This window comes from Bacillus rossius, chromosome 7 (assembly GCF_032445375.1).
Source record: "Bacillus rossius redtenbacheri isolate Brsri chromosome 7, Brsri_v3, whole genome shotgun sequence".
NCBI classification, from domain to species: Eukaryota; Metazoa; Arthropoda; class Insecta; order Phasmatodea; family Bacillidae; genus Bacillus; species Bacillus rossius.
The window spans coordinates 8,339,224-8,361,548 of record NC_086335.1 but is presented as its reverse complement, the minus strand read 5'-3'; the positions used below and the strand labels follow the sequence as shown (position 1 = coordinate 8,361,548).

Here is a 22,325-nt window from a genome sequence, read left to right as displayed (position 1 = left end):
CCATAATTTTTTAGTCAATTGTAACATAACCTATTATTACTGAACTCGCCGACAGCGTAACGGAACACAGCGTAACGGTACAATGAGCGTAACGGGACACAGCGTAACGGAACAATAAGCGTAATGGGACACAGCGTAACGGAACAATGTGCGTAATGAGACACTTTTTCGTGCGTGCACCCGGCGTTCATCGATTTATTAGACGTCACATAAAAAACTCGATGATTTTCACAATAATTTCCAAACTAAGGATAATAGTATAAGCGGAACAAGAAAGATGTCTGGATTTGTTATCAAATATTTTAATTGCTGCTTCCATATTTGCTCCGTTATCTGTTACAACATTAGGTATTTTTTCTTTAGTAGTATGAAAAGTTTCACAAACTTGACCCAGATTTTGAGCTATGTAAATAGATCTATGGTGCTCATCTAATTCAATTTTAGCTAAAAATCTACTTTTAAACTCATTGTTTCTAATAGTAATGTTCCGTTATCCCAAGATAACTTATCATAGTCATAGTTTTCATCTAAATATCAAATGTGAGGAAAATGAAGCTTCCATTTTCTATGGTTGCTTGAAGTTTTAACACCAAAACATCATAAAAGACACCGAGAAGATTTTTAAGTGTATACACACTAGGAATTCTAAAAGTAGTAGGCCTACGTAATTGCTTCATTAGTCGAAGGAAGACTCTTTGACATCAAATTATCTTTTGTCGACACTTTTGAAGTAAAAAAATAACTTACACCCTAAGTAGTATATGAATGGGGCACCGAGATCTGCAGTCGGAGTGTGGTTGTGCTGACGTCGACCGCCATCTTGGATTGTGTCGTCACGGTGGCCATCTTGGACTCAAAAATGACTCAAAATGACTCAAAAATTCCCGTTTTGAGGAAACATTTCTCGTTTTCGAGGGAAAAATTCGAAAATTAGGATTTCGAAAAACCTCAAAAGTCGTTTTGCCTTAGAAAGATCTCAAAATCCTACAAATGGCTTAAGAATCCATTTCTACAGCCTCCGATAAGCCATTTATAGGAATAAGGAAACCACGACCGCCATCTTGGATAGTGAAGTCACGGCGGCCATCTTGGATGGCCTTGACCTTAGTCATTGACCTTGATCTTGGCGGCCATTTTGGACAGCCAATTTGGATTTGGGTGCCATTTTGTTTTATGACGTCATCTCCACCATGTTTTTTACGACCGCAGCCATTTTGTATTCTGGAAATTTTCCGCAATTTTGAAATTTGAGCATTGCATGTTTTCGTTACGGTCGTCATATTTAACAGTTTTATTTATTATCAAAAAAAATTAGGAAAAAATTTAAAAATAATAAAAAACAATTACACGAATTTTAATAATTTTTTTATATACAAGACTTCCAATTAAAAGTCCTCGGTTCGAACCCGACGAGTGCAAAAAAATAAAAATGGCGACAGGCTCCTTCCCCCAAGGTGGCTGCTGGCAGACCGACCCCCACCACTTGTTTCATAGCATATATATCTTCAGGTAGTGTGATGTCATGTCCGCCATCTAGAAAATCCGTAATTTTAATGCTAGAGATTCGAGAAAAATTCCAAAATTCATCAAAAAATTTACTTATTAGAATACTGATTGATTATTTCGATTCCTGTCCTTGGTTCGAAACCACTAAGAGCAAAAAAACAACAAATCCTTCCTCTACAGAAGCCACCTACAGACTGATCTACCGCCAAAAATACCAATGTATATATAGCTGCTATGACGACATGTCCGCCATCTTGTCTTCATCCGCTGGAGACCACCATCTTGTTTTCGTCTGCTAGAGTGTGCTGATACCATGTTAGTATAATTTTCTGTTCACCATGCCTTTGTCCTAAACTGTTGGCATTGAACTTTGACCCTGACCTTGACATTTCACCTTGATCCTTCAATTTGACTTTGACCTTGAAATTTTACCTTGACCTTGAACTTTGAACTTAAACTTTAACCTTGACCTTAAAATTTGACCTTGACCCTTAAATTTGACCTTGACCTTGAAATATGACCTTAACCTTGAAATTTGACTTTGATCTTGACCTTGAAATTTGACCTTGACCTTTAAATTTGACTTTTACCTTGACGACCATCATGGATCCAGCATTTTGTGTTCAGTACATGTTACCAGGAGCTACCACCTGCTAGAGGTCATTGCCACCATCTTGTTTTCGCCTGCTGGAGGACACCATGTTGTGCGTGTACTCGTCTTATAGAGTACATTACCATCATACATGTCTAAGTTTTACCCGCTAGAGTGCAGTGATCATTTATTATTGCTGAGGTGCCTGCGATATTGAAATTTGTGCGCCATCTTGGAATCGTGTAATTATTTAGCTATAAATCCGGGAAAAAATCAAAAATCCATCAAAAAATTCACTCATTAAAGTAATGATTGATTGTATCTATTCCTGTTCTTGGTTCGATCCTTGGATAATGTAAAAAATTAATTTCATGTAAAAAATAATAATTATAATAAATTTTGATCGAAGTCCTAAAAGAGACATGAAATCATCTATTCCAACATCCTTTAAACCATTACGACCGCCATCTTATATATTTGTAAAAAAAAAAATTAACATAAATTACAAAACATACAAAAAATTCTGCTAGCTTGTGAACTTCTCATTGTTGAGCATAGATAGAGTTCTAGTCCAAGGCAGTTATTTTTGTATGTTTTGTAATTTTTGTTTAATTTTTTTTAATTTTTTTGTAATTTATCAAAGAAAATGTGTAGTGGTTTTCTCCGTGTGCTCCTGATTATTCTTGTCAATATTTTGATGGTTTTTTCCCGTGTGCTTGCGATCATTCCTGTGGTTTCTCCAAGTGCTTCTGGTTAGTTCTGAGAAACCGATCTCTCCATGAAGGAATTTTATTCTTAATGAGACATGTCGTTATGTTTAAGGTTACAATTAATTAGTGAATTTCTGCTACTAAATCACCACGTGCCATATTTTTATCAGGTGGAATTTAAAAAATCATTATTCAGTCAAATAATAATATGCTCTGAGAAATTTGAGAAACACTAACTGGAAGAACAAACTTCCTTCTCCTTGGAGTCTAGCGAAGCCATCCTTCTTTTGCGATCGTTAGTGAGCATCCTGCATCCCGCATAAAAGAAAGAAATATTATTTACCTGCAAGCAACACGTGGCGTTATCTGTTGTTGAAAAGCAGAACTACTTACAACCAGTACTTTTGCATGAGATAACTTAACTCTCGCTGACGAAATATTTAAAAAATTCTATTTAAGTAATGGTTTTATTTTAAAACACTTAGCTTGCATCTGCCATTAGTCGCAGAAGCTAACATGTACCCTGGTTCGTTGCATGTAGCTGTATCAAAACGACATCACTGTAGACACTGCTGCAAGGTGTTTACCTTGAGAAAGAATGCTAAACGGCATGAGAGAAGCGAGTGTAATTTGGGTCCTTGTCAAAAAACATTTAATTACAGTCAGTGTCATAAATCCTTTGGTAGAAGATATTACTTGGATAGCCATTGCAAAAACTGTACAACTAAGATGAATAAAGTTAACGAAGACTGTGCTCCAACATCGTGGAAGAGGAACGAAGGCAGAATATTAGACGACAATAATGATTATGAAGAATTTTAAAAAAGCTTATTCTAAAAATACTGATATAGATCAAGACAATAATTTAAAATTTAAAACAAACGAAGAAAGTAGCAACCTCATTAGAAATGAAAAGATATTTACACCAATATCTAGTCGTCTCCATGAAAATGTGAAAGATGGAGAACCACCTGAAGCTGACAAGACCGAAATCTATGATGAAACATCTGAAGCTGACATGATTGAAGACTGTGGTGACACATCTGAGGCTGACATGATCGATGACTATGCTGACATATCTAAGGCTGACATGATTGAGTACTGTGCTGAAGCACCTAAAGCGGTCAAGATCGAAGACTGTGATGGCGGCCTGAGATCAAAACGGTAGAAACGTCGTAATTAAATAAATTATCCTGATCAAGCTTGTGATGCTGAAATGAATGAGTACTGTGCTAAAGCACCTAAATCATGCAAGAGCGAAGACTGTGATGGTGGCTTGACAACAAAACGATGGAAACGACGTAATAAAATGAATTATCCTGATCAAGCTTGTGATGCTGACATGATTGAGTACTGTGCTGAAGCACCTAAAGCGGTCAAGAGCGAAGACAGTGATCAAAACGATGGAAACGACGTAATAAAATAAATTATCCTAATCACGCTTGTGATAATCACTGGTTCGATGACGAAAGTGACCTTGTGGTTGTCGTTGAAACAGAAGACACCAGGGATAATAATATTTATTATAAACATACAAGGAAGATGAACGTAGCAGAAGAGATTGATTATACCTCATGGGAAGATCCTAACATATTGGTTGACAGGCTAAGACTTCTACATGATTCGCTTTGTGCAGGAAACTATTCAAGCATCAAAGAAATATCCTTCATACTCAAAGAATTGAGGGAAGCTGGCTACATAAAATAATGGTTTCAATTAAATGTATGTGTATAAAATTGAAGAAAAATTAATATTTTTTTCAAAACGTATTTTATCATTCCTCGAAAGCTCATTTCTAAATAAAACTTAACACTTAAAGGTGTAAAAAAGTCACCACTGACATCCAAATCGTATACTAATAAAGTCATGCAAGTAATCATGTCAAGTTTGATAAAAAAAAAAAGTAATTGAAATCAGTTGAAGCATTTGGAGCTGTTGGAGCATTTGGTGCATTTGGAGCTATTGGAGCATTTTGAGCCTTTGGAGCAGTTGGAGCTGATGGAGCTGTTGGAGCATTTGGAGCCTTTCGAGCCTTTGAAGCTGTTGGAGCATTTTGGAGCATTTGGAGCAGTTGGAGCTGTTGAAGCTAAGAATTAGTCGTTTCACGTCTATGCAGGACTAAATGTTTATAAGATTGCTGGCTTTCGTAAGTGATCCTGTAGTAGGATAGATATTATGTAATAAATATTATGTTTGTAAAAGAACTTGCGGTGTTTTATTTCTTGAACCTGACACTTTTCTGGTATTTAAATTTAATTTATTTTCAGCTTCGTCCATAGGTCGAATCAAGTTTAGATTCAATATGTAAAAATAATGTGGGATTTTTTCGGTGAATTTTGGAATTTTCCCCGAATTAATAAGTCAATAAATACAAATATCTAAGATGGCGGTCGTAATGATTTAAGGAAATATGGTAGTAGATGATTTCAAGTCTCTTTTAGGACCTAATTATAATTTATTATAATTATTATTTTTTACTTTAAATTAATTTTTTTGCATTATCCAAGGATCGAACCAAGAACAGAAATTGATACAATCAATCATTACTTTAATGAGTGAATTTTCTGATGGATTTTTGATTTTTTCCCCGGATTTATAGCTAAATAATTACACGATTCCAAGATGGCGCACAAATTTCAAGATGGCAGGCACCACAGTAATAATAAATGAACACTGCACTCTAGCGGGTAAAACTTAGACATGTATGATGGTAATGTACTCTATAAGACGAGTACACGCACAAGATGGCGTCCTCCAGCAGGCGAAAACAAGATGGTGGCAATGACCTCTAGCAGGTGGTAGCTCCTGGTAGCATGTACTGAACACAAAATGCTGGATCCATGATGGTCGTCAAAGTTAAAGTCAAATTTCAAGGTCAAGGTCAAATTTCAAGGTCAGGGTCAAAGTTCAATGCCAACAGTTTAGGACAAAGGCCTGGTGAACAGAAAATTATTCTAACATGGTATCAGCACACTCTAGCAGACGAAAACAAGATGGTGGTCTCCAGCGGATGAAGACAAGATGGCGGACATGTCGTCATAGCAGCTATATATACATTAGTATTTTTGGCGGTAGATCAGTCTGTAGGTGGCTTCTGTGGAGGAAGGATTTGTTGTTTTTTTTGCTCTTAGTGGTTTCGAACCAAGGACAGGAATCGAAATAATCAATCTGTATTCTAATAAGTAAATTTTTTGATGAATTTTGGAATTTTTCTCGAATCTCTATCATTGAAATTACCGATTTTCAAGATGGCGGACATGAAATCATACTACCTGATGATATATATGCTATGAAACAAGTGGTAGGGGTCGGTCTGCCGGCAGCCACCTTGGGGGAAGGAGCCTGTCGCCATTTTTATTTTTTTGCACTCGTCGGGTTCCAACTGAGGCCTTTTAATAATTGGAAGTCTTGTATATAAAAAATTATTAAATTTTAGTAATTGAATTTTTCATTATTTTTAAATTTTTGCCTAATTTTTTCGATAGTAAATAAAAGAGTTAAATATGACGACCTTAACGAAAACATGCAATGCTCAAATTTCAAAATGGCGGAATGTTCCAGAATACAAAATGGCTGCGATCGCAAAAATACGTTGCGGCGATGACGTCATAAAACAAAATGGCGCCCAAATCCAAATTGGCTGTCCAAAATTAGCACCAAGATCAAGGTCAATTACCAAGGTCAAGGCCATCCAAGATGGCCGCCGTGACTTCACTATTCAAGATGGCGGTCGTGGTTTCCTTATTCCTATAAATGGCTTATCGGAGGCTGTAGACATGGATTCTTAAGCCATTTGTAGGATTTTGAGATCTTTCTAAGGCAAAACGACTTTTGAGGTTTTTCGAAATCCTAATTTTCGAATTTTTCCCTCGAAAACGAGAAATGTTTCCTCAAAACGGGAATTTTTGACTTATTTTGGGTCGTTTTTTAGGAATTTTGAGGAATTTTTGAGTCCAAGATGGCCACCGTGACGTCACAATCCAAGATGGTGGTCGATGTCACCACAACCACACTCCGACTCCAGATCTTGGAGCCCCATTCATATACTACTACCCTAAAGAGTTTCTCGATATACCTTTTTATTCTTTATTTTATTTCTTAAATCTTTTGAGTTTGACTTTTGTTTTTGTTTCAGGGGCTGTGTGGTTTTTGAATTAATTTCAATATTTCCAATGGGCAATGGAAATGCAGATATTTTAAGTACTATTATCTAATCAAATTAGCGGTATGAGTAAATTATCGGCTTCTATATCGTGTCTCTATGCAGAGGAATATTGTTTATAAAAGCTGATTATTAATACACATGTCAAAAGTAACCTAAAAGGTCGCCAAGTTGTACTACCTATAACCCACCATTTTCGTGAGAAACTAAAGTAAATTTTCGAACGAAATACTTCTACGCCTGGCAGGGTTGCAACATTCACAACTCTCAGTTTGAAACGGTTTGCCTTAAATCAGTGTACTGATTGTTAAGTGATGTACACACAAATAAAGGTATTTCGAAGAAAAAAAACATTGAACATAATAATTAAACTAAAATAACTACATAGCACATAAACTTGAAATTGAACAAACCATGCGTATCATCAAAACCAGAAGAGAAAACAATAGTAGTGCATTTATTTGTGAGAAAATCTATTGACAGAAAAAAAATTATTGTATTAAAATTTATATAGGTATATTTAGGTACCACAGTTCACAAAATCTAAAGTGTGATGAATACATTCCAATTCATGAAGTCACCAACCCTCAAGACACAGCCACTGGAAACAGTATGTCGCATTTACTGCTGGAATACATAAATGTATCTTAGCTTTTACGGGCACTAAGTAGTTGTGTTCATGTGTATGTAAGTGCGGGCAGTTGTTAAAGCCTTTAAAAGTTACATTATTCCTCCGCGTCACCAAAATTGATGAGATATAAGAGTCTTTAAGTAGTGTGCTTTGGTATGTCCGAGTCCTGGGTGCCATCTGGGATTGTGACGTCAGGCGGCCATCTTAAATTATTACGTCACCGTTGCACGTTTCATTGTAGTGGCCATTTCGACTTTGACCTTGACCACCATTTTGTTTCAGTCATCTCGAAATCGAGCACCCTACTCACGAACGTTGCGCTTTTCGTTATTTTTTTCCACTTTGCCCTTGACTCGAATCCGCCATCTTGAATTCTGACGTCACGTTTGCAATCTTAGATCTGAAATCACAGCCACTTTTTTTTTAGATTTTGATGACATATCCACCATCTTGTTTTCGTCTGTTGGGGGTCACTATATTGGATACCACCATCTTTGTTTCTGCTGTTTGTTCCTAGAGTGTGCTGGCATCGCTCTGACTCGCTCATAAGGTCAAAATTAAATTACCAACCAATATTATTATGACCCTTATTAACATATTAATCTGGGATGAAAAACATACTCCTTTGGCTGCAGGGTCATCGAGAAATTTACCTTACCGAGAATTAAATAAGTTATGAAAAAATAACACACATATTCGGACTTTAATTTTTTTTAATTTGAAGGAATATTGACATAATCTGTTTGAGGACAAGCTACCATCGTGTTTTTAATACTCGATAAAAGGAGCGCTAGTGTCTTACAGTGCATAAATCGTCTGCTAGGGGGCGCTGCCTCCATCTTGTTGTTAGTACTAGCTACCATGAGCGCTAGTACCATTTAGTACACTTGTCGTCTGCTATAGAGCGCTTCCGCTAGAGTGCAGTAATATTAACTACCTTTCATTCACCTTCTTGGCCGCCATTTTGAACATATGACAATCATCCTAAAAATTCGGGAAAAATCCGAAAATCATCAAATATCCACCCATTAATGTAATGATTGGTTCGATTTATTTTAGTTTTTTGGTTATATTATTGATCCATGCAAAAATATAATTTTTAGGTAAAAGAATATTTATTTAGTTTAATATTTTATCATAAAGGTGTCAGGTTTCTGATGTAAAACAACTTATTCAAAAACATAAATTCTATATTATCTTAATGTACAAAAACTAACAAATTTTAGTGTTTCTCGTTTTCTGCAGTCTTCTTAGAGCGCGAAGCGAGATCTTTACACGCATTAGCATGTATTTTCAGGACAGCTCCATATGATAGTCGATCACCACATTTTTCACAACCATATAGTTTTTAGTTTCGTTAAAGGGGCAGTGATATATTTCACAATGTCTCGCACTGAACTCGCACTTGCCACGTAAGATACAGTGTGATTCTGATGAATGTGCAACCATTCCGTCACAATTCTTGACGTACCGTTTCTTTCTCGTGCCTCGACCTGTGTTGTGAGGCCGGAAGTAAAGTCCTGCGCCATTTTTTTTACCCATGACAATGGCTTCCATGTGAGCAAAGTCTCTTCGTGCTTTCTCCAATTGCTTGCGCTTGTTCTTGGTGGTATTACCTGCCCGCACTATACCGCTCGTAGCACTGATTAGACCGCCGAGTGCGTTAATACGTTAGTTACGCCGTATGCCACATGAAACTACAATAATGGACAAAATCATGGATAAGCGAACACACAGGAAACAAGCTGTAATCAACCGATATCTGTTTTGTCACATCGCAACAAGGTTCGCCTTGTTATTGTTCTGTTGTCCGGGTTGTCTATTTGGTATCGTCTGTTTGTCGCTCTTCTTTCAACTTTTGACAATAGTTAATTTTGATTTTCGACGTGATAACGTCTTATAAATCGATGAACGCCAGCTGCACGCACGAAAAATTGTCACGTTCCGCCTGAGGTGAGCGTGCAAGAACCCGCCAACCACTGTGCGAGAAAATCTTATATAATATCAAACAGGTTAAGGCGGGCTTTTTAACTAATTGTTCATGATTATATTTAAACAAACTATTTAAATTAAATTTGCAAAACCTGTCAATAATATTTGAAAATTAAAAAGTATGCAATTTTTCATCAATGTTTTCTTATGACGTTATCACGTAAAATGATCGTCCGTAAACCGACTTTTCAGACAACCCCCCCCCCCCCTTTTTTTTTTGTTCGTTATTGAGGTTCTTGCGACATGCAGTGGCACGTGTGAGACACGCTGAGTGCGGGGGGAGGGGGGGGGAGGCGATCTCGACCGCAAGAAAAGGGCTCGGCGATCATCAGCCGCCCACTGCCCCGTGTAATTCGGACAGTAAGCCTCCGCCGACCACTTGAGCTTCCTCCCGCCCGTTCAGGGCTTAGCCCTCCTGTTAAGACATCTGCGAGAGGGCACGCCCTAATGAACATTCCGAGAGCTCCTGCCCCATTCGACTGCCCTCGGCTCGCCGCGGCGGTGAGGGTCCCGCGCCGGACCACCCCCTCTCCTTTAGTTCCCGACCTGCAGCCAAGCCTTCTCCCCCCCCCCCCCACCACTCCTGAGGGGCGGAACCCTGCGACGCTCCATTAGACTAAGTCCTCTCCTCGTCGGGCGCTCCCGATCGCATTTCAACCCCTCGCACGCGGGCCCACCCCCGAGACAAGCAGCGCTCCGGGACTATCTGGGGCTGACAGCCTCCGGGGACCCGATCAAATTGGGCACAAAGACCTCCCCCTCTTATACGACTCCAAGAGAGTGACAGTGCTATTGGTTACCGAGACGTCGCTTCATACGGCGCATTTCGTCGGAGCTATCGTCGTGGGAGAGACCTTCACCGCGCTTCTTCTCTCCGAATGGCCTTATTGACGCGGGTGAATTACCTCGACTTGTTATTATTTGCTTTGTTTGAGTTGTTTATACCCGAGAGCAGCTTGTGGTGATTATGCCTCAGTCTCATTTCCTCTAAATTTAGCAGCCTGAGCAAAAAAAACCAGCTCGCGAATTGATTTTCGTGCAATTAAGTGAAGAGCCAAATTTACCTTTCGCTGGTGGCGGTCTGTCAACAAATGCTAGTGCCCGAATTGTTATCACACTTTACATATATTTGCTACAGTCCACTGTATGTACACCTATCTTCTTAATTCTTTAATGTGCTCTAAGTGCAAAGCCGGGAAAACAATTCACACTAAAACATGGTAGTTAGTAAAAGCAACACAGAATTGTTACAAATGCCGCTGTGCTCGAAAAACAGCGAATGATGAGAGTGACTAGCTTGAAAGGAATTTGAAACAACAATCGTTTCAAAAAAAATTAGAAAAGTTAAGGCATTATAAAACTAAAATAGCTTGACGTACACTTACAATCAATTTCATTTTGGATTATACTTTATACATAAAAAATTGATCGTAACCCCTTTGTTTAAGGTCCAAAATGCATCCTTTGATTTATCTCCAAGAACATACATCGCATTAAAATAATAATTGTTAAATTGTTAAACATTCAATGTTCTGTTTCGCACTGAAATTATCCATGTTGTCTATCTGGGAGTTCAAAAAAAATTCTTCATTGTAATCAAATATTGCCTTTTAATGCTTTCAGTAAACCGATTTAAAATTTCTAACTACTTAATAAATAATTTAACATATTACATTGTTGTAACTGTAGGGTCACAACGGAAAAAACATAGAACGAAGTGGATGCTATACATATTTATTTAGCACAATTAAAATCACAATAATTCATTACAACGAAATTATAATTCGCTATTCTTTGCCTTTGTCGTAATAAGCTGACTGGTAGCTACCGCAAGCGATCTCTGATTCAGTGCAGCAACAAATTGCTTGAAATTATAGAGCGCAAATAATCACAATGTACGAACACTACAATTAATATAGGTAAGTATGTATATATTTATTGGGTGAGAAATTATTCCACTTTATCAATGTTTTAATTATTTCATAGCACTCTGTTAGAAAACCGGCCAAATTTACAATAATTCAATTGCTTTTACACAAGCGATAATATACTTAATTATCTGTAAACATCCACGTTACAAATATAGTATCAAATATTGAGGTGTTAAAAATCATCAAGTGACTAATTCCAAAGTTACATAATATTATTTAAATTACACAAAAGTCTCAGCCAGAATCAAACGTTGCGCCGTTACGTGATACGTGTCAAGTGAACCAGTTATGTGATGGACATCAACACCACCGAACATGTGTGTAAATAACTGCTGCTAGTCACGTGGCTTGTGTTGCGTCGCGGCGACAGCGAGTTGCTACTCGCCCTGCGAGTCGAGCTGTCCGGACGTACTCGTCCACTCGCCAGGCACCATCGTGACAGCTGTGTCGATCACCTCGTCAACTGCTGTGGCAGCTGAGTGCAGCGAGTACTGCGCATGCGGACTCATACGAAAGTACACTTCAGTCTATGGCACGCATGAACTATTTTCTGCATTGCTGTTGAAATTTACTCTGATAATAAGCAACAATTATAACAATCTTGTATTCTCTCTTCTCTCTGAGTCAATCAGCCTTACGTAACTATTGTGAACCTGGTGGATGCATTTTCTAAATTCGCTATACTTCTTATATTCCCTTGAATATAGAGCACAAAAAAGCATAGCGACCTTTTCAACACGTAAGCGTAACAGTTCTTACGTGTGTTACGTTCTCCTGAGTATTCTACCTCAACATCACTGATCGCAATAAACAAAGTCCAGATCGGGTTGTAAACCATCTAATACGAACACTCCTCTGGGATGTTGACCTCGACAGTCCCGCCAGTGGCCGAGTCCCGCCTCTCCTGCTGCAGTGAGTGGACATGGAGCTGAGGTCGGGCAGCGTGACGTCATGGTGGCGTAGCGGCTGTGCTCGGCCTCAGCGCCGCCTCCCAGCCGAGCGCGTCCCTGCTCTACTCCACCAGACTAGCCACCTGCTGGGAGCAGCAGTGCTACCTCGCATGCCGCCTGGGCTGTAGGCTGCCTCGCGGACACGCGGGTATCGCGGGCTGCCTGCTCCACAGGCTGATACGAGACTGCTCCCACGGGGATGTGCAGTCTGGACACTACATATTTAGAAATATATAAAAATATGAATTTTTCAAAAAATGCATTCCCTTAAGTTTTTTTGGAATTTCGGGCCTAATTTAAAAAAAAAATACAATCTAAATAAAGTCTCAAGAAATGTAAAATTATTTTTACGTGGTACTTTGACACTAATGATGAGCGCGCACATGCTCGCTTACTGCTGCTTGCCCCCTTATACTCTTGGTGCGCCGTGAGAGACAGTAAGCAGTAGTACCTCGCGCTTCTCTCTCTCTCTCTCTCTCTCTCTCTCTCTCTCTCTCTCTCTCCCGGTAACACTCTTCTTCTTTCTCTTAGAGCGCGCTCATCTTTGGTTAACTATTTTAATTAATTACTAATTACCTATGGGTCAGATCAAAAATCGGCAAAGACTTCCTGACTCACAAATGTATTCTCTATCTGATCCAAAACAAACGTGCGGTCTTTCACGGACAGCCTGTATATTGACCGGGCAGCGAAGAACACCGGCAACTTGCTCCGTCGCTCTGGGCGTGCCGCATGCAGGTCATCACTCTGCTGTTCTCTGCTGGCAGGCGGGACTCTGCTACGGTCGGCTGAACAGTCATTTTCAACAAACACCTCTTTCAACTGCACTGCATGCTCCACTAGCGACCCGCTCTGGCTTCGCATGGGTGAAGTGCTGATACCAAATATACTACAGAATGTCTTTATATACCGGCCCCAATCGCTATGTTCCTGCATTTTAAATCTGTAATATCTTCGAAAATATTCACTTTAATTACTTGCTGTACAGGGCCATATTGATCTATATTAAATGCACAATGTATTATGTACTTAATTGGATATGGATTAATGTTGTATTGCTTAAAATCACTTCGTAAATAAGTCATTATTTCTCGTAAAAAGTAAAGGATAAAAAATGGTTATTGTGGGTTATCCCTAAAAGATAAACACATACCATCCCGGACTTTTTTGTAGACCTTTTGAAGGTGTACAATACTGTAGTACATTATTTTGATCTATCTCGTAGGGTTCAGCCAGCGATTGCAATGTAAGCGCAAAAAAAATGTGTTTATTTACGACATCACATTAGAAACCTCTAAAATTATCAGTGTTTCTCTACTATATTATGCATGTATTATACATATAAACCTTCCTCTTGAATCACTCTTTCTATTTAAAAAAAACGCATTGTAATCCGTTGCGTAGTTTTAAAGATACATAGCGACAGATAAGCGACTTTGTTTTATACTTTGTAGTGATTAAGACACGCCATTATTTCGCAAAATTTGTTCTATGAACCCCGACTTTTACAAGTAAATTACTCGTGCAGTTATTTTAGCACGGAATTTTGTTTCCGTCCGTCCACTCATGGTCAAACTTTGCATATTAATAGCTCCTCTTATTTCTCGCAATACTTCAGCCTGGTGGGATTGTGAATAATTTTTTTCGATATTTATAAATACTGAATTTGAATTTTTTATTCACTTCTCTAAATACCTACAAAGATAAATTTACGTGACGGTTCGTTCGTTGTTTTTTTTATCTCGTTTCTCATTTCCTCTGTAAAGATAGTCTAGCATTTAAAACTTATCTATTGTACTTTTAAACTTATCTATTGTACTTTTAAAAGTGTTTTTAAAATGTGACATTGTTGCTTAACTTTTTTTTCTGCCCACACTTATATGTGAGCACTAACAGACTCCAAACTTTTTGAAACATAATATTTTGAAAGTTTTTAACACTGTAAGTATAAAACAAGTAATAGTATTTTAAGATTTACAATAAATTGTAACAGATTTAATAGTGAAGGAAAATATGATTTTTTTTGTCCTTTAACCCCTGTTTTTTCCACCCCCTTGCAGTAATAATTAGTCATATTAAAATATATATTATGAATATTATTTGGTATCGCTCTAACAAGATGTAACAACTTCATAAAAATGCGATATTTATTTTTTAAGGGAGTTCGTCCACATGTTACTGGATATTCAAACAAATGTGAAATGTAAAATTTCAGATATTTGTTCTAAAAGTATGTAACCTATGATTAGTTTTTGATATTTTACTTTATGTGCGTCACTTGCAAAAATAACTAAGTTGTCTTAGTATTAAATATAGTAGAATTAGGCTTAACGAGATTAAATTTGAAACTTTAGTTACATAAAATTAAAAGGATACGAGGGAATTAGGTTTTGCTTTAATGTAAAGCTAACAGACTCTAGTTAAGTTCCTATAAAGTGTTCGTTTATTCATCAATAATATAAGACATGCATTTCCTAATATAAAAGATTAATTTTTCTTGTTGAAGTTACTTGTGTTCCTATAATTTAATCTTATTAGAAGTAAAACATATGTCACCAAGTCTACCGAGTATGAAATAACCAAACCAATGGACTTAGCTATATATTTAAATATATTGTAACAATTATGTACACTAAAAAAATTATTAATACAATTTGTCTTAAAGCTATAATTGCATTCAATAACCTGTAAATAAAAAATAAAAAAGAATACTTTGTCGGTGACAAGATGTGAACAACAACTACTGATTTACGTTAATTTCGTTGCCCGAAATTAAACTCTAACACTCTAAACACTACTGTGATCTCAATAATTTGTAGTGCCACAGTTTTTTATTATTTTTAATGGATTCTGGTTGTCATGAATGTAGATTTAATCTTTATGATGGTGATATTAATATTATCAACCATCATTAAACCCATCGACTTCCACATCCATTGTACTCGTTCTGTAATCGATAAGTAAATAAACGTATAATATTATCTCTTGAAAATGTAACCACCGTTCACAAAAATACACTAAACTTATTTAAAACACTTATCAAACTTGGTTCAGCACTTCATACGGGATTCATATAAGTTTAAAAATACAAGGTTCACGAGAATCAGCCATTTTATACACTGCGATCTGAACAAGCAATTACTTAGACGTGTCTGCAGTGGTCTTGGCGAAGACGGTCTTATTCGTGTTCTTAAGCAAGGTCTCAACGACCATGAAACATGCTCAAGAAATAATAAATATGGGGCTTTCATAAGATGGTCTTCATCAAGACTGTCCTGTTTGCGATCACTTGAGACAATCTCAAGCAACTTCTATGGTACCCAAATTTTTATTTAAGAATGCATATAAGAATTTATTGACGAAGGAATTGCTCAAGACATAAATATGAATACCGCCCTTATTGATGTTACACTGAGATCGAGTAAATTATTTGTTTTTTGAAATCATGAATTCTAAATCTACTCCTCTTAAAATAAGGTTCATACGCACACTTGTCCGGTAACGCAGCATGATTAGTGGGACAACATATTTAAAATAATTCCAATTTTATAGAATTCTTACGTAAACTGGTACTGGCCCCTTTTTTTATGGTGAAAGCTGTTTGCGAGAAACAGAAGGTAAGCAATAAAGAAAATAGATCTTGGGACCATATGACGGATCGAAGTACTCGTCATTCAGATCATTTCAGCGCAACAGAAGCAACTATTAGGCACCTTAGAGATGTGGCCAATCGAGTTAAAACGTAGCAAAAAAATACATAATTCACTGTCGTGATTTTGCATGCTTGTTCATGATTTTTAATTCCAATGCTTATGAATCATATGAGGTGTAACATCAAATATATAAATAACGTTTTCGAAGTCTGAAGAAATGTAATATTCTAAAAAAAATTGGCCCTAATCCAAGTGCAATGTTAAAATAATTTTAGCTCTGAAAAGTGACATTTTATTTTACCTGATAAAAGAACTGATTCCGAAACTTGTAGTCTCAAAGTTGTGTATCAATGAAGAGTTTTTTTTTTTTTTTTTTTTTTTTTTTGTAATTTGCCATTTTCATTCAACTAGGGTATGCATCGAAACTGCTTACTTTATTTCTTGAATTTTACCCTTCATTACAGCTTTCAGTGTGCCGTCTTCAAGAACCACGATTCTTAAATACTCTGTTTATGTTTTCTCCTTCATCATAATATTTAACTTTGTTTGTGAGAAGTTTCCCGGAAGGAAGTTTCCGTTCTGAAGTCTTTTCATAATCACGAATTCTTCCGCGTGTATTCAGTCTTTCCCCTCTTTCTGAAACCTTTCTGGGGCTAATCGCCGGCTTCTTTCCTCTCGTTAGCCGCCTGTGTCGCCCCCCCCCCCCTCACGCCTCGCCAGCTGAAGCGTGTATAAATGTTTGACAAGAATAAGAGCAGGAATTGTTCCTGAACATTGTCAGGTCGTCGGGAGTTCAGATCCCGCGCTCCCTGCTATTAATAAAAGCGCGGGTCGCATGAATATTGATGCGGGAGTAATGAGTGACTTGTTCAGAAGTTAGTTCCGGCGCTCATTTCGCGCGGCTGACAGCGCGCGCGGGGCACAGAGCCGGATGATGTTGGAGAACAGTTCTCCTCCGCCTACCCCCACCGCCACGCAACCCGCGCGACGCTCGGCAAAAATGGATCAATTATTCATGCGTCTCCACGACAGACTGCATTATTCATATCGGTAAACTTGGTAAACTTGGTGGACTTGGTAAACTCCCCCTTACCTCTACCCTCGGCCCCTCACCTGTCCCACGCCACTTGCCCGGCTGGTTTCCTTCATGTGACGGCAACTGATTGCGGCGTCTTTCTAATCCTCGTCACGTGTTCCACGTCATTCTGATGACTTGGTTCGTGCTTGCATTGCTTCAACCCACTTGAAATGAGGAAAGAAATGCCAGTAAAACTACTGTGTGGTCAAACACTACTTACGCAGCAACAATGAGCAAACTCTACTGCAGTGCGTGCTCTGTACATCTTTAAACTTTGTATTTTTTTAATTATCTACATTTAAAAAATCATTATTAGTTTAAATAATAATCCTGAAATCAATTTTCTGAATGTTTTACGGATGTTCTTTTTGTGAACACATAAAAATACTATTCCAGATATAATAAACGATGTTTATATTAGTTTTTGCAGACAAACTGCCACAATTATTATAGAAATGAGATGCAACCAGACTCTGGTTAATTTGTCATTAAAAATCAAATTTCAGTATGAAATTTTTATATGAACTAAGTATATTGAACTTTCACCACCATCACTACCGTATGGCTTTTAAAATTACATTTCATAATTCATATTTTTAAAAACTAAGACACGAGTTAGAGTATTGCCTCGTATTATTGTACTTAAAACTAGCCTTAGATTAATTGGTAACTATAAAAATATTACTACTTACCAACAAAAAGTTTATTTCAGCAATCGAAATTCTTGTTATATAATTGTTACACAAATTTTATGTTGTCATTGAAAAAATAATTCGACTTAAGAAAACGTTTAATGAACCAAAATTGATATTATTTGTTCAGCTAAATAGACGTACTTTTTACAACACAAAGCTATTCTAATGAAACAGCCAAATCACTCAAATATTGGCCGGAATAAAATTAAAATTTTATATTTTCCGTGGTCATATAAATCATCTGTTAAGGTCGTAGGTACATTAACAACAGTCAGGATTTTATAATTTTATTTACACTAAACTGTTTGTAATAAAATATTAAGTACCCTTAGTTGTCCGTGTAAATTGTTTGAAGCCTTTTTTCCAAAAGAAAGAATAGTTCGCCTCTTGTTTTCTTGATTGTGTGTGTCTGTCCTATTATTAATTTTGCAATTTCTAAACTACTTTAGTTGTCCAGTTTTAAATTTTGTATAGGACTCAAACTGGCTGACAAACCTTGGGCCTAAAACGTAACCCAATAAACTATATGAAATATATAGCAATAAATAATATCAAATGACAAAAATAATGTCAATAATTTAATGTTATTAATTTTTTTCTTCATAAAAATAATACTTGTATATATTTGCAGACACACATCATACTTTTAATTAGGCATCAAACTGCATAGTCTTAAATTCTCCTTACGAATTGAACCGTCGAATTATAATATTATTTTAGTTAAGTCACGTTTCTTTTCCGAGTTAAAAACCGCTGCAAACATGGAAAAATACTTTTTTTTAACTATCACTTATATTCTAACAATCACACACTGCACACAATAATGCCATTTTTGTTTGTCATCTAACAACTGTCACAAAAATAACTTGTGACGTCATTTCGAACTGGTTACTCGCCACATGCTCATTTGTGCTGTTAAACTGTAATGTTTTAAGGCGATGCATTCAACAGATTACGGATTAACGCTACATAGGTATTGTTGACTTTCGGTTATTTATTTACCGCGAGTGGAACTTTTTCTGGTGGCTGTTATTTACTTTTTTTTAATGTTAATGTTGACCTGCTTATAACAACGTAGCGTTATTTGCTCTTGTTACTAAATGGTTATTGCTTTCCGATGTTTAGCCACTCAAAGTAATTGCTTCGACTGTAGCGCACATATGGTTCACGGTGTGCTGCCAAAGAACCAGGCAACTTCAGCAGGCAATTATATTCAAATGAATATCGCTTCAGTGTGGGAGAAGCTCAAAAACAAGCGTAGTGTACATTACTACCAACGTTTTCAAGTAGTCCTGAAGCACTTGAACGGTTAAGTAGCATTCTATGTTTCATCCGATATGTTTCTGCTGACAGAGCGACTTCAAACGTATGTTCGTTTGCCCACTCGAAAATTTAAAAAATAAAAAAACACGAAAAGACTTTGAAGTGTGTGTAAACACGTGCCGTAGAGACCGATCGCGGAATGGTATTTCCTGTCTGCCTGTAAACCGCCAGAACTGTGTGGCTCCCTGTTCCCCTCGCCAGCTCGGAGATGCATCTGGCTCGGCGCGACAGGGTATTCAAAACGCACGCCCGGCGAAATGAAATGCAAACACGTGGTCGTATCGCCGCCAAGTCAATTAGCTTTATCGGAGTCGGTAGCTGTGAATGTACAGTTCTGGCCATGGTATCTCCGAGCGTGGCGGCACAAGATAACCGCTCAGTCAGGTTTGTTTGTTTGCTAGCTTCTAAACCCGTTTCTGTAAGCTTAGCAACAAAGCGTTTAATTAAATCATGACAATGCTACCTTGATTTATCTGTCAGAACAAAGCATACTTTCAATTTAATCATCAGTTTGTTTTGTGTGAGTTTTGTGTACTTGTTCAACTAAGTTCGTTTTTGACGTGATAACGTCTTATAAATCGATGAACTCCGGCTGCACGCAAAAAAAATTGTCACGTTCCGCCTGAGCCGAGCGTGCAAAAACCGGCCAACCACCGTGCGCGAAAATCTTCTATTATATCAAACAAGTTAAGGCGGACTTTTTAACTAATTGTTCGTTATTATATTTAAACAAAAAATTTAAATTAAATCTGCAAAAACTGTACATACTATTTGAAAATTAAAAAGTATGCAATTTTTCATCATGCTTTCTTATGACGTTATCACGTAAAATTATCTACCGTAAACCGACTTTACAGACAACCCCCTTTTTTTTTTACAAATAAGGATGTATACTGCTATAATTTTTCACATGGTATGCATAAATACAAGGAGCACTACTAGTGTTTTGAATAGCTACTTGGTAAGATGAAAGTCTGCAAGTTGCTTGTTGACGAATGTCCACAAGTTCCTGTGCAGTGCCTACACCAGTGGGCTCCTTCCGAGCGTATGTCTCACTGGTTCTGTTGGACGCACGATATGAATACTGAACTCACGAAAACTTGACAACTGTACAAAGAAAATAAAACTCTACCGTTTTTATCTCAAAAATAAAAAAAATGTAAACACTATTACTAAAAACATACCGTTTTATTATCGAAATACACAATCCAGCAAAGGTTTTACATGACATTATTTTAAGGACGTTTGGTAAAATATTTTAAACGGACATTTTCTTTATTTTATTTAACTTGGGTTTAAAATTTTTCAATTTAAAGGAGCTTTCCCACGGGTAAAGTAAACGGGATACAACTAGGTCAAATAATGCTCTTCCGTTCAGTCTACCCAAGTAACCGACCTGTTACTCGTCCTAGTTACTATCATGTATGCTTTGCTCGTGTAGGAACTCCTAAAAATGATTCATAATATATTGTGTTCAAAATACATTTTTTTTTCATCCGAAACGAAGCAAATATTTGAGGGGTAAAAAAGGTTTAATGGATGAAGTGGTTATATTGTATGTCCAGACTGCACATCCCCGTGGGAGCAGTCTCGTATCAGCCTGTGGAGCAGGCAGCCCGCGATACCCGCGTGTCCGCGAGGCAGCCTACAGCCCAGGCGGCATGCGAGGTAGCACTGCTGCTCCCAGCAGGTGGCTAGTCTGGTGGAGTAGAGCAGGGACGCGCTCGGCTGGGAGGCGGCGCTGAGGCCGAGCACAGCCGCTACGCCACCATGACGTCACGCTGCCCGACCTCAGCTCCATGTCCACTCACTGCAGCAGGAGAGGCGGGACTCGGCCACTGGCGGGACTGTCGAGGTCAACATCCCAGAGGAGTGTTCGTATTAGATGGTTTACAACCCGATCTGGACTTTGTTTATTGCGATCAGTGATGTTCAGGTATAATACTCAGGAGAACGTAACACACGTAAGAACTGTTACGCTTACGTGTTGAAAAGGTCGCTATGCATTTTTGTGCTCTATATTCAAGGGAATATAAGAAGTATAGCGAATTTAGAAAATGAATCCACCAGGTTCACAATAGTTACGTAAGGCTGATTGACTTGCTTATTATCAGAGTAAATTTCAACAGCAATGCAGAAAATAGTTCATGCGTGCCATAGACTGAAGTGTACTTTCGTATGAGTCCGCATGCGCAGTACTCGCTGCACTCAGCTGCCACAGCAGTCGACGAGGTGATCGACACAGCTGTCACGATGGTGCCTGGCGAGTGGACGAGTACGTCCGGACAGCTCGACTCGCAGGGCGAGTAGCAACTCGCTGTCGCCGCGACGCAACACAAGCCACGTGACTAGCAGCAGTTATTTACACACATGTTCGGTGGTGTTGATGTCCATCACATAACTGGTTCACTTGACACGTATCACGTAACGGCGCCACGTAATATTCTGACTGAGACCTTTGTGTAATTTAAATAATATTATGTAACTTTGGAATTAGTCACTTGATGATTTTTAACATCTTAATATTTGATTATATAATTGTAATGTGGATGTTTAAAGATATTTTTGTAAATTGTCGCTTTAAGGAAATTTCGGCGGTTTTTTAAGCAATTTCTATCAAGTAATTGAAACATTTGTTAAGTGGAATAATTTCTGACCCAATTTATACATACATACATACTAACTTATATTGTAGTGTGTGTACATTGTGATTATTTACTCTCTAGTAGTTTCATACAATTTTGTTGCTGCCCTGAATCTATTGACCGTGTGTGATAGCTTACCAGTCAGCTTGTTACAAGAGCAAAGAATATTGTATTATAATTGTAATGAATTATTGTGATTTTAATTGTGTTAAATAAATATGTATAGCATCCGCCTTGTTCTATAGTCTTTCCGTTTTGAACTCAGTTACATCATTATAAAGCTTATTTTCCGAAATAAATTTGCTAATGAGATATCCTTGCTGCCTGTTTGTGAATGTTTATGCGAATATTTGTAGCTGTTTTCAGCAATATCATAATTTCTCGTGTTAACTGAGTTCAATGAAAATTCATATTATAGAATTTTTTGCGTTCGTTTTTATTTATAGTTGCTTTGCAA

The 22,325-nt window shown here is 37.6% G+C and overlaps 1 protein-coding gene across 1 annotated transcript in view; it reads left to right on the top strand.

Annotated features, from left to right (window-relative positions):
* Positions 1-21,533, top strand: part of LOC134534403 (SH2 domain-containing protein 5-like) — a 1,262,753-nt gene extending 1,241,220 nt beyond the window's left edge. Inside the window, exon 5 of the mRNA XM_063372868.1 lies at positions 21,420-21,533. Within this exon, the coding sequence (XP_063228938.1) occupies positions 21,420-21,533 (114 nt within the window). The remainder of the gene's footprint in view (positions 1-21,419) is intronic.
* The last annotated feature ends 792 nt before the right edge of the window (positions 21,534-22,325 follow it).